Below are 12,500 nucleotides of genomic sequence, written 5' to 3' on the forward strand. Positions count from 1 at the left end.
TTCCAGTATCTCATCTCTCCGCTGTCCCTCCTTGGGGCATTAAACAATAACAACAACAGAGAGGAAGAGGGAGAGAGGGAGAGAGAGAGGGAGAGAGAGAAAGAGGGAGAGCGAGAAAGAGAGGGAGAGAGAGAAGGAGAGAGAGAGGGAGAGAGAGAGAGGGAGAAAGAGAGAGCGGGAGAGAGAGGGAGAGAGAGAGAGAGAGAGGGAGAGGGAGAGAGAAAGAAAGAGACCGGGAGAGAGGGAGAAAGAGGGAGAGAGAGAAAGAGAGAGAGAGGGAGGAGAAGGAGAGAGAGAGAGAGAGGGAGGGAGAGAAAGAGGGAGAGAGAGAGAGAAAGAGACCGGGAGAGAGGGAGAGAGAGAGAGGGAGAGAGAGAAAGAGGGAGAGAGAGAAAGAGAGAGAGGGAGGAGAAGGAGAGAGAGAGAGGGAGGGAGACATATATATATATATATATATATATATATATATATATATATATATATTTATATAGAAAAGAGACCAAGCAATATTAAAACTGCACTCTGAAACGTGATGTGAATCATTCCAGGAAATGTAGTGAAAGCAGTTCTACAGTTTTACTCAAACATGTCACCTGCTGAAAGTTGTCTGCTTCTCTCGGCTCTACCGTTACCCAACACTACAAAAGTTTAAAAACAGGGACATTTTCTCTGGGTTTGCAATGCAAAGTTCTTTCATCAAAACGCGACTGAAGCCACGTGCTTGTCCTGCGGCGAGTCCATGCATTGCGATAGCTGTAAACACGGACGAGCGTAAGACCACATCCAGGAGGGAAGACAGCAGTGCTCCCATTCACAGCTCCCGGCATAACAAGGTTAGCTGGAGGACTAACGGCCTTCCTGAAAGGCCTCAGATGAGGAGTAACAAAGGCTGACCTTAAACCAGCGTTCTTCATGCCTCTGTGTGGGACTGAGGGTGGGATGTGGGCAGGTAAAACTGATCCCAGACCAGTGAGAGGTGACAGTGGTGCAGGTGGGATGCTCAGACAGCTTTATATGAGCGCCACAGTGCCACGAGTGATCAGAACAACAGTCTCCCAAAGATCAAAGCTTTCTTCCTCTCTGTTTATCTCTCTCTCTGCCTCTCTTCCTCTCTCCCTTTGTTCTTTTCATGTATTGTGGAGATGACATGTTTGATTAGGAGCATACCGTGTCATGAGATTTGCTGTTCCTCATTTCACTGGTCCATGATCCAGCTTTCACAGTTACGCAAACATCTTCTATAATATTAAAGTCATTTGGTAATACAGCACGGCATCTTAGATTCCTGAAGTCACTTTTTGTATAAAGGCACGTCACACTGCTCAAGATGCGTTACAGCTCAATGGAGTGGTGCGGTTACAAACATAAACATGCAAATTTCTGTCTTGGAAAACTGAACATTTGAGCTGTTCACTCAATACAGATTTTGACACATCTGAAATTCTCCTACAGAAGCTCATGACGCGAAGCGCGACCACCACAAAAGCATCTGAAAGGCTAAAACCTTTCCAGTGGAATGCATTCCTTTTGCAGCTTCTGTATAAGACACAGTGTGAGAGGAAGGCTGACCCTGGATCAGTGTCTCAGACCAACAGGAAGGCTGCCCTGGGTTGGTGTCTCAGGAAAGCTGACCCTGGGTCAATGTCTCAGACCGAGACGAAGGCTGACCCTGGGTCAGTGTCTCAGACTGAGACGAAGGCTGACCCTGGGTCAGTGTCTCAGACTGAGAGGAAGGCTGACCCTGGGTCAGTGTTTCAGACCGTTAGGAAGGCTGATCCTGGATCAGTGCCTAAAGTGAAGTCCCAGTACCGCTTTACCAGTGGCTTGAGCCATGTCAGCAAAGTTGAACTAATACACAAATATTTGCTGAGCTCCTGAGAGTTTCCCTGCACATGGACATGCATGTCTAAACATTATTGACACATAAATGTAAAACCTAATAAACTAGCAAAATGTAACAGCACATCTTATGTTTTACTGCTTTAATATTGGAGCCTCTCCTTCGGATCTGTGTTCCCAAGCTTGAGAGTTCAAGACCCCACAGAGATCCATGAACGCAGCGTGAAGGTCCCACGGGCTTGGAAAACCACAGTTTGACCTTGAAGCTCTAGCAGACCTCCAGGAGGTGCTGTGCACCTAGGACCAACTCTGCGGATGAGTGGGACATTATTTTCAAACCCATAACTCATCATTTAATAAGCGATGCAGAATTTCTGGGCTTTGAAAGTACAGACGGTGTTAACGTGCTATGTCCAAATATTCCAATGCCCTTCTTAGGGTGGTTGGACTTTTCCCATTATTCACTGCTTTTTCAAGAGCCAGTCATCTGTTACATTCAACAACTACAAGTCTGCAACATCTCTCTGTGCAATATTATGACCTTAAGACAGGATTAAGATGTATAAAGTGGAGGGCTAAGTGACTGTGTAGATGAGGCCGTTCTGTGGAAGTGACTGTGAATTCATCTGGGCTTTTTAATTGTGTGCTGTCACGGCGACATGATGCGTGATGGGAAAGCAGGAAGTGCCGTTAGCACTGCTGCTCCTGCTTGATAAAGGTCAAGTGGAGACGTTCACCACTCATGGCTCTGACACTTTAATGGGCCTTTTCCCACCTACAAGATCGTCATTTGACTGGTTTGAATTAACTGGGCTGCGCTACATTGTTCTGGTCATTTTTAAATCTGTACCTGATTCTTTTAGAATATTTTTAGCCTTGGCCCACACTTTGCCATGAAAAAAAAACAGTCTTTTTTGGTTTAGACTCTAAGGGCCCTGTTTTACACTCCTGTTTTACAAATTTAAGGCCCTAGTATCACAGGTATATAATGACTTTCATTATGAAACAACAGTATTCCCTTTAGATTCGTAAAGGGCAGTTTTTTGTTTTTTTTTACACAATACCATGTGAACCAAGTTCAGGTCTAAATCAATAAGAGAGACCTTTAACTAAAGTGGATCACATGTTTATTTACTGATGTATTTACTTATTTGTTTGTTTGTTTATTATGTATGCATTTATTTATTTTTAGTGCCATGTATGATGCACCATTTTGATGAGGAAATGTCGTACGATAAATGAATTATCTTTGGTGAAGGAGGAATGTTTCTGTCTGGCAGAGATTAAAACTATACTTGACACTAAAGACCTGTTAATTAACACTACACTACCCTAATGAGATTAACACTGCACCACCCCAATGAGATTAACACTACACTACCCTAATGAGATTAACACTGCACTACCCTAATGAGATTAACACTACACTACCCTGGTGAGATTAACACTGCACTACCCTAATGAGATTAACACTGCACTACCCTAATGAGATTGACACTGCACTACCCTAACGAGATTAACACTACACTACCCTAATGAGATTAACACTGCACCACCCAATGAGTTTAACACTACACTACCCTAATGAGATTAACACTGCACCACCCAATGAGATTAACACTACACTACTCTAATGAGATTGACACTGCACCACCCAATGAGATTAACATTACACTACCCTAATGAGATTGACACTGCACTACCCTAATGAGATTAACACTGCACTACCCTAATGAGATTGCCACTGCACTACCCAATGAGTTTAACACTACACTACCCTAATCAGATTGACACTGCACCACCCTAATGAGATTAACACTGCACTACCCTAATGAGATTAACACTGCACCACCCAATGAGATTAACACCACACTACTCTAATGAGATTGACACTGCACCACCCAGTGAGATTAACATTACACTACCCTAATGAGATTGACACTGCACTACCCTAATGAGATTAACACTGCACTACCCTAATGAGATTAGCACTACACTACCCTAATGAGATTGTCACTGCACTACCCAATGAGTTTAACACTACACTACCCTAATGAGATTGACACTGCACCACCCTAATGAGATTAACACTGCACTACCCTAATGAGATTAACACTGCACCACCCAATGAGATTAACACTACACTACTCTAATGAGATTGACACTGCACCACCCAATGAGATTAACATTACACTACCCTAATGAGATTGACACTGCACCACCCAATGAGATTAACATTACACTACCCTAATGAGATTGCCACTGCACTACCCTAATGAGATTAACATTACACTACCCTAATGATATTAACACTGCACCACCCAATGAGATTAACACTACACTACTCTAATGAGATTGACACTGCACCACCCAATGAGATTAACATTACACTACCCTAATGAGATTGACACTGCACCACCCAATGAGATTAACATTACACTACCCTAATGAGATTGCCACTGCACTACCCTAATGAGATTAACATTACACTACCCTAATGAGATTAACACTGCACCACCCAATGAGATTAGCACTACACTACCCTAATGAGATTGCCACTGCACTACCCTAACGAGATTAACACTACACTGCCCTAATGAGATTAACACTGCACTATCCAAATTAAATTTACATTACACTTTACACTGAAATTCTGATGAGATCCAGCCTTACCCCATATAAATAAGGGCCAGGAGGTGTGTGTGTGTGTGTGGGTGTGTGTGGGGTGGGGTGGGTAGGTAAGAAACTTAATACTCACGCGCAAAGCATCTAACACAATACTCAGACCTACTAGGGTCTGGGAAGCACTGAAACATTCACTTGTGTTGAAAATGTTTTCAAGTTTTCAAAACAAACAAATCAACAAAGTCTCCACGGTGACACCTATTGGCCACTATGATTACTGTCACATCTTAATAATGCTATTCTGTGAAACAACACCTAAGACAAGAGTTGACAAAGTCTAAACTACTATACTTTCATAAATCTGTTTTTATTTACTGTTGTGATCTGTTTATTAGCATCTGTAAGGCTGTCAGTTGTTGGTGTTTCAGTTTCATATGTAAGACATGAAGACATTTATGAAGATCTAGTGACAGAAGGTTGGCATGTTTACTGGGGTAAAGAATTATAAGGATGTGGTGGGATTTCCTGCGCTTGGTTACCTGTGAAGTGTGGAACAGGTTTTACCTACAGCAGAGTGCAGTGAGAACCAATGTAGTAATTATTTCTGCACACAATGGAGATCGCAAAGGGAAAAGTCATTAATAGCGTCTCCGATTTGCTACGTGAGGATTTTATTTTCAAATATTAGTTGTTCTATTGTTTTTGGGCTGAGACGGCTTCTTTCTTTCTGAATGACCTCCCCGCCCTGAAATCTCGTTCCCGTGGAGCACTCGTGGCTGGCATGCACAGGTGGGTTTCGCCATAAAGGTACAGATATACTGACAAAAAACTAGAGGATCATTCATCTATACACATTCAAGACACATATGCACAAGAGCGTGCGTGTAGCGTGTGACACAGAGCCTTTAATATCTGCTACTGTGATTGTATTTGTCCTGACTGACCCTGACTGTGTCGCACAGGCCTATGAAGGAGTCCGTCCTCTACCTTCATACCGATCCTGTCTCTAAATCACACTGTCGATCTCTGAACAATCGCTCCTCAACGTTTGGGACACGTTTCCTAAACGTTGAAGCATTCATGGAGTTTGGGGTTGAGACAGATGTGTGATCAGGTTCGTGTCAGAGACGGTCAGCCAAACGTAGGAGTGGCAGATAGTGTATGCCACCTGTCGAAACAGATTGCTTCACTTAGCAACAGAAAGCTTCACTTAGCAACAGAAGCTTCACTTAGCCATGGTCATGTGACATGGGCATTTCAACCCATGCTTTGGAGCAGTTTTTGAAGCTTCACAATCAAGCGTTGAGTGTCCCAGCTCTGCCTGAGCGTCTATATGGAGTATCTTATCCTTAATCGCAGTGCACCCAGTACAATACTCTGACTCAGTGCCCCCAGTACAATACTCAGACCCAGTGCACCCAACACAATACTCCAACCCAGTTCACCCAGTACAATACTCTGACCCAGTGCAGCCAGTACAATACTCTGATCCAGTGCAGCCAGTACAATACTCTGACCCAGTTCACCCAGTACAATACTCTGACCCAGTGCACCCAGTACAGTGCTCAGACCCAGTGCACCCAGTACAATGCTCTGACCCATTTCACCCAGTATAATACTCTGACCCAGTGCACCCAGTACAATACTCCGACTCAGTTCACCCAGTACAATACTCTGACCCAGTGCAGCCAGTACAATACTCTGACCCAGTGCAGCCAGTACAATACTCTGATCCAGTGCAGCCAGTACAATACTCTGACCCAGTTCACCCAGTACAATACTCTGACCCAGTGCACCCAGTACAGTGCTCAGACCCAGTGCACCCAGTACAATGCTCTGACCCATTTCACCCAGTATAAATCTCTGACCCAGTGCACCCAGTACAATACTCCGACTCAGTTCACCCAGTACAATACTCTGACCCAGTGCACCCAGTACAGTGCTCAGACCCAGTGCACCCAGTACAATACTCTGACTCAGTTCACCCAGTACAATACTCTGATCCAGTGCAGCCAGTACAATACTCTAACCCAGTGCACCTGACACAATACTCCGACCCAGTTCACCCAGTACAATACTCTGACCCAGTGCACCCAGTACAGTGCTCAGACCCAGTGCACCCAGTACAATACTCTGACTCAGTTCACCCAGTACAATACTCTGATCCAGTGCAGCCAGTACAATACTCTGACCCAGTGCACCTGACACAATACTTTGACCCAGTTCACCCAGTACAATACTCTGACCCAGTGCACCCAGTACAGTGCTCAGACCCAGTGCACCCAGTACAATACTCTGACCCAGTTCACCCAGTACAATACTCTGACTCAGTTCACCCAATACAATACTCTGACCCAGTGCACCCAACACAATACTCAGACCCAGTTCACCCAGTGCAATATTCAGACCCAGTGCACCTGACACCAGACACGTGCACCAGAGCATGTATGTAACATGCAACACAGAGCTTCTGGTAAATACAGCATTCTGTATAGTCTCTGGTAGATTGTCTGTCACCACCTGACATGTGTGGTTGCACAGAGTAATGAAACACATTACTGTAGCACAGAATCCAGTTACCACACCCACTTAATTATAATCCAGTTACCACACCCACTTAATTATAACCTAGTTACCACACCCATTTAATTATAATCTAGTTACCACACACACTTAATTATAATCTAGTAACCACACTCAATTAATTGTAAACTTGTTACCACACCCACTTAATTATAATCCAATTACCACACCCATTTAATTATAATCCATTTACAACACCCACTTAATTATAATCCAGTTACCACACCACTTAATTATAATCCAGTTACCACACGCACTTAATTATAATCTATTTGCCCCTACTATTTGACCCACACTAATGATGTTGACTCCTGTGTGTAAGCAGCATGTTTCATTTGGATCTGCCCTGCTGTGGTGGTGTGGGCTATAATACAAGATGTACACCCAGGGGCCTCCCAGGTTCCGCCCAGGGGCCTCCCAGGTTCCGCCCATGGGCCTCCCAGGTTCCGCCAAGGGGCCTCCCAGGTTCCGCCCATGGGCCTCCCAGGGGCCTCCCGGGGGCCTCTCGCTCTCATGCCTTCGTGCTCTCTACCTCGGACATGCAGGGGGTGCTGTGTGTTCCTGTTTCTGGCACACCTGACTGAAGTGATCAGTAAAGTTGGTGTGGTAACAACTGCACAGCTGGGAACAGGAAACCCCCTCACCTACTGGGATTGAGTTGTTCTTGTTTTTATTGTTCTTGAAGATGATGTTTGATTTGCAGGTCCTTAGACCATCCATCCGGGCCACACAGAAACCAATCCGAATGACATAGGAGACAAAAGGGGGCATATAATACTCACCACCATTTGGTTTAGGGACACCCAGCAGTCTGGGGGGAAGTCCTGGAGGAGTGGCACCAGGAACTGCAGACAGCCGTCCCAGTGACACAGCAACAGCATCATCCCAATCAGATTGAAGATCCTCACCACCGCACTTGCCAGGTCATAGGTCATGTGGAAGAGCTAAGGAAGGAGAGATCAGAGTGTCAGGCTCAGTAACTCCTACAGGAAGGAGAGATCAGAGTGTCAGGCTCAGAGGCTCCTACAGGAAAGAGAGATCAGAGTGTCAGGTTCAGTGGCTCCTACAGGAAAGAGAGATCAGAGTGTCAGGCTCAGTGGCTCCTACAGGAAAGAGAGATCAGAGTGTCAGGTTCTGTGGCTCCTACAGGAAAGAGAGATCAGAGTGTCAGGCTCAGTAACTCCTACAGGAAAGAGAGATCAGAACGTCAGTCTCAGCAGCTCCTACAGGAAAGAGAGATCCGAAAGTCAGGTTCAGTGGCTCCTACAGGAAAGAGAGATCAGAGTGTCAGGCTCAATGGCTCCTACAGGAAAACTCTTACATGTGTAGCTCATTCAGACATTCTGGAATTGTGCTACATGTTCAAACAGCTGTTTCACTTTTGGCAGTATGTTATTGCTTTACCAGTGAAAGATTGTTTAGGGATTGTGTGTGTGTGTGAGACACTGAGCTGTAAATGAACTGATTATGGCACTGCAGACAAGAAGTCAATGCTCAACCCCTCTCCCTCTCCCTCACGCCTCCCTGTGTTTCTCACGTGGGCGATTTAGCCTGCGTGTGGAGATCGGAGACTCCCTGCACTCAGCGCTCATTAGAGGAACCAGTGACGTCCTGTTATTGACCTCCATTAACAGCCAAACTCAATAAAACATGCTAAACACATTAGCATATAACTCAGTAGAGATGTCAGTAGGATTAACATCCACATTAGCGCTGCATGTACATGCCCTGTTTCCTGAGTCTGACTATGATGTATGGGCTTTAGGACCACGTCTGTCTGGCTCTGTGCCTCTCCAGCTGTCTGTGGTTATTTGATTGGCCAATGGAAAATGTCTGGCTTATATCTGAACGGTCTCTCTTTTTCAAAACAGAAGGCTGAGGGCATCATGGTGTTTGTGTTTATCTGGTTGACATTATACGTTTGGGATCAGGTCTGGGTCATGACACCAGACAGCACAGCGGAGATCAGCTGGGGCGTTTTCACACTCGGGATGTGTCATTGTTCTGAGAGGTCTCATTATTTCTTTAGCATAAGTGAACATGTCAAAGGAGCTCAGACCCCCTAAACAGAGTCCAAATTGAAGCAAACTCCCGAGGTCGTCTCAGTACGGCTTGCTGGTGGCTCATTTCATTTGCGAATGGCTTCGGTATGTTTATTGTTTTTACTTAGGATGTCAAACCTAGCGTTTTTATTTAGACTTGTCAAACATAGTGGCAATCATCACAAACTGAAAAACAAACTCAAGAAAAAGGTCTGAACATGGAACTGCGGGGTCTCCTGTATGCTTGTCTCCACTTTACTGTTTGAACTGTCTGTGTTGTGTCAGTTGTGACATGTGATGTTTGCTTTTCTTCTTTTCTCATCCAGTTCATGAAAATGTAGCAAAGCACTCATAATCCCCAGCAGTTAAAGTGGCCATCTTGACTACACTACCCACAATTCAATGTTACACATATGGGGTCTGAGGTCTAAAGGACCTGTAGTGTGAACAGCAAGTGGTCTGAGATCAGTGCTAAAGAGGACCAGAAAGAGAACCGAGTCCTTTTTAAGGTGAACATTAAAAGCACTGAGGTCAGTTGCAGGTGGATCTTTCCAGTTCACTTTAACAGAACTGAGTTCGTTTCATTAAAAAGTACTCTGTTCAAAACAGCAAAACAATTACTTAAATATCATTTTAGCTGACATGAGATTACAAACAGATGTAGGAACTGATCGCTTATATGCCAACTACAGTGAAACGCTTTAGGAGATAGAGATACACAACAGGGCTTCAGATTGCAGAAAAAGGAAATCCTGGCCGGCAGACAGAATCTGATAAAATAGGAAAAATACAACATTCATTTTAATGGAACAAAGAAATCAAACGCAGACGGAAGACCCGTCTATTCGTGAAACATTTAAATGACCACTGACCCTGCTCCTATATTGACTGTCTAAACTAATACTTATTGTAGGGTTTTGTTTATTACACTGATGTTGTCTAACAAACTCTAGTACTTATTGTTTATTACACTGCCTGTGGTCGGTTAAGAGTTTATATGTATTTTGTACTTCTAGGCATCAGCACTGATCGCTGTATTCTACAGTATTCTAGTTCATTGGTATATTGGACTCTAACCTTCTGTACTGTAATAGGATGTATTCTATGAGGAAATGACAAAGCACTTTTGTAAGTCGCTCTGGATAGGAGTGTCTGCTAAATGCCGTAAATGTAAAATGTAAATGTAAATTTAAAGATGAATTGGGATTGGACCAAAGAATAATATAAAGAAAGAAAAAAATTGAGTGAAAGAGAGATGAACCGTTTTCTTTTAGGGGTTCACACAGATTAACCTCAAGCAGGTTCAGTTTCCAGGATTCTGGACTGTGCTTCAGACCGATACATAATCCAATCTCTCTCAGACTGTTAAAGGAATATTCCAACCTAGTGTCTATTGACCACACCATAACAAATGCATGTTTGCCACAAGTCCTAATTTTTCTCAGTGAGATTTGTCAAAAATGATTGTCTGGACATAAGATTCTGTAGACAGAAGCTGGGTTGAAAAACTTGCTTTTTGAGTGTCGGTTTAATGTCAAAGCTACAAAGATCGTAAAATAACCACAACCACTGTTATGGTCTCTACTCTACATCAGAAAGTAGAACAAGATGGGTGTTGCCATGATCAAGACCAGCTGTTTGGTTTCTCAGTTATATTTAGCTGATGCTTTTATCCAATGCAATCTATAATTATGACTGAGTACAACGTGAGTAATTGAGGGTTAAGGGTCTTTCTCAGGGCCCAACAGTGGCAGGACTTGAACCAGCAACCTTCTGATCAGAAGTGAAGTACCTTCACCACTGAGACACCAGCGGCCTCCTCTACCCCTAAGTGCCAGTGTCACCCAGACCCCCCTGGCTGTGAGACTCTGGGGACTCACAGAGGCTGAAGAGCAGTTATGAAAATGATCTGAATTTAGTTCCGGTTAGACAGCGAACGTTTGTATGACTGTGTGATGTAATGAGGACCCAGCTCACAGTGTGCTCGACAGAACCTGTTCACCAAGAACTCCTCCTCTACACCTCGGTGGGCATCTGTGCACGTATTCAGAACTCATTTACAGACAACAAACAAACAAACAAAAAAATACATACATACATACAATTAAAAAAAATTACTTTTATTTTCGACCATTTGGTGTTATTAGTGCAGTACTCAGTACAGTCAAAGTCAATATAATATCGTTGAAAAATAATAAAGTAGAAAAATGCAGAAACGTTTTGTCAGCACACTAAAACAACTGGTTTTGCACGATACAGCTGGAAGGAAAGTCTGTTCTGTTCTTAAAGGATCACGCCTGTCCTCCCCGTATGCTGCTCAAATAACAACCACATTCATTCAGCAGCATTTTAATGGCAACTCATGGTATGGAGCCGCATGTGTGTAGTGAGATTAAGAAATTAATTTCATGCTCAACAAATTCCTACAGACTGTGAGTAATGGTGACCTTTTATTTTGATGATGTCATTGTGGAATAACTGCAAGGGGGCAGGGCTGTCACAATACATTACTAATCCAGACTGTTAGAACAGTTTGTACTATTATTATTATTATTATTTTATTCCTCAGTACCACCTCAGTACAGCAGTACCACCTCAGTATGGGAGTACCACCTCAGTATAGCAGTACCACCTCAGTACAGCAGTACCACCTCAGTATAACAGTACCACCTCAGTATAGCAGTACCACCTCAGTATAGCAGTACCACCTCAGTACAGCAGTACCACCTCAGTATAGCAGTACCACCTCAGTACAGCAGTACCACCTCAGTATAGCAGTACTACCTCAGTATAACAGTACCACCTCAGTATAGCAGTACCACCTCAGTATAGCAGTACCACCTCAGTATAACAGTACCACCTCAGTACAGCAGTACCACCTCAGTATAGCAGTACCACCTCAGTATAACAGTACCACCTCAGTACAGCAGTACCACCTCAGTATAGCAGTACCACCTCAGTATAGCAGTACCACCTCAGTACAGCAGTACCACCTCAGTATAACAGTACCACCTCAGTATAACAGTACCACCTCAGTATAGCAGTACCACCTCAGTACAGCAGTACTACCTCAGTATAACAGTACCACCTCAGTATAACAGTACCACCTCAGTATAGCAGTACCACCTCAGTACAACAGTACCACCTCAGTACAGCAGTACCACCTCAGTATAGCAGTACCACCTCAGTATAACAGTACCACCTCAGTATAGCAGTACCACCTCAGTACAGCAGTACCACCTCAGTATAACAGTACCACCTCAGTATAGCAGTACTACCTCAGTATAACAGTACCACCTCAGTATAACAGTACCACCTCAGTATAGCAGTACCACCTCAGTATAGCAGTACCACCTCAGTATAACAGTACCACCTCAGTATAGCAGTACCACCTCAGTATAACAGTACCAC

The 12,500-nt window shown here is 43.9% G+C and overlaps 1 protein-coding gene across 1 annotated transcript in view; it reads right to left on the reverse strand.

The window, feature by feature from the left end:
* Positions 1-12,500, reverse strand: part of LOC113586309 (potassium/sodium hyperpolarization-activated cyclic nucleotide-gated channel 1) — a 98,547-nt gene that overhangs the window by 46,411 nt on the left and 39,636 nt on the right. Inside the window, exon 3 of the mRNA XM_035526744.1 lies at positions 7,830-7,991. Within this exon, the coding sequence (XP_035382637.1) occupies positions 7,830-7,991 (162 nt within the window). The remainder of the gene's footprint in view (positions 1-7,829; positions 7,992-12,500) is intronic.

Source organism: Electrophorus electricus, chromosome 6 (genome assembly GCF_013358815.1).
Source record: "Electrophorus electricus isolate fEleEle1 chromosome 6, fEleEle1.pri, whole genome shotgun sequence".
Classification (NCBI taxonomy): domain Eukaryota; kingdom Metazoa; phylum Chordata; class Actinopteri; order Gymnotiformes; family Gymnotidae; genus Electrophorus; species Electrophorus electricus.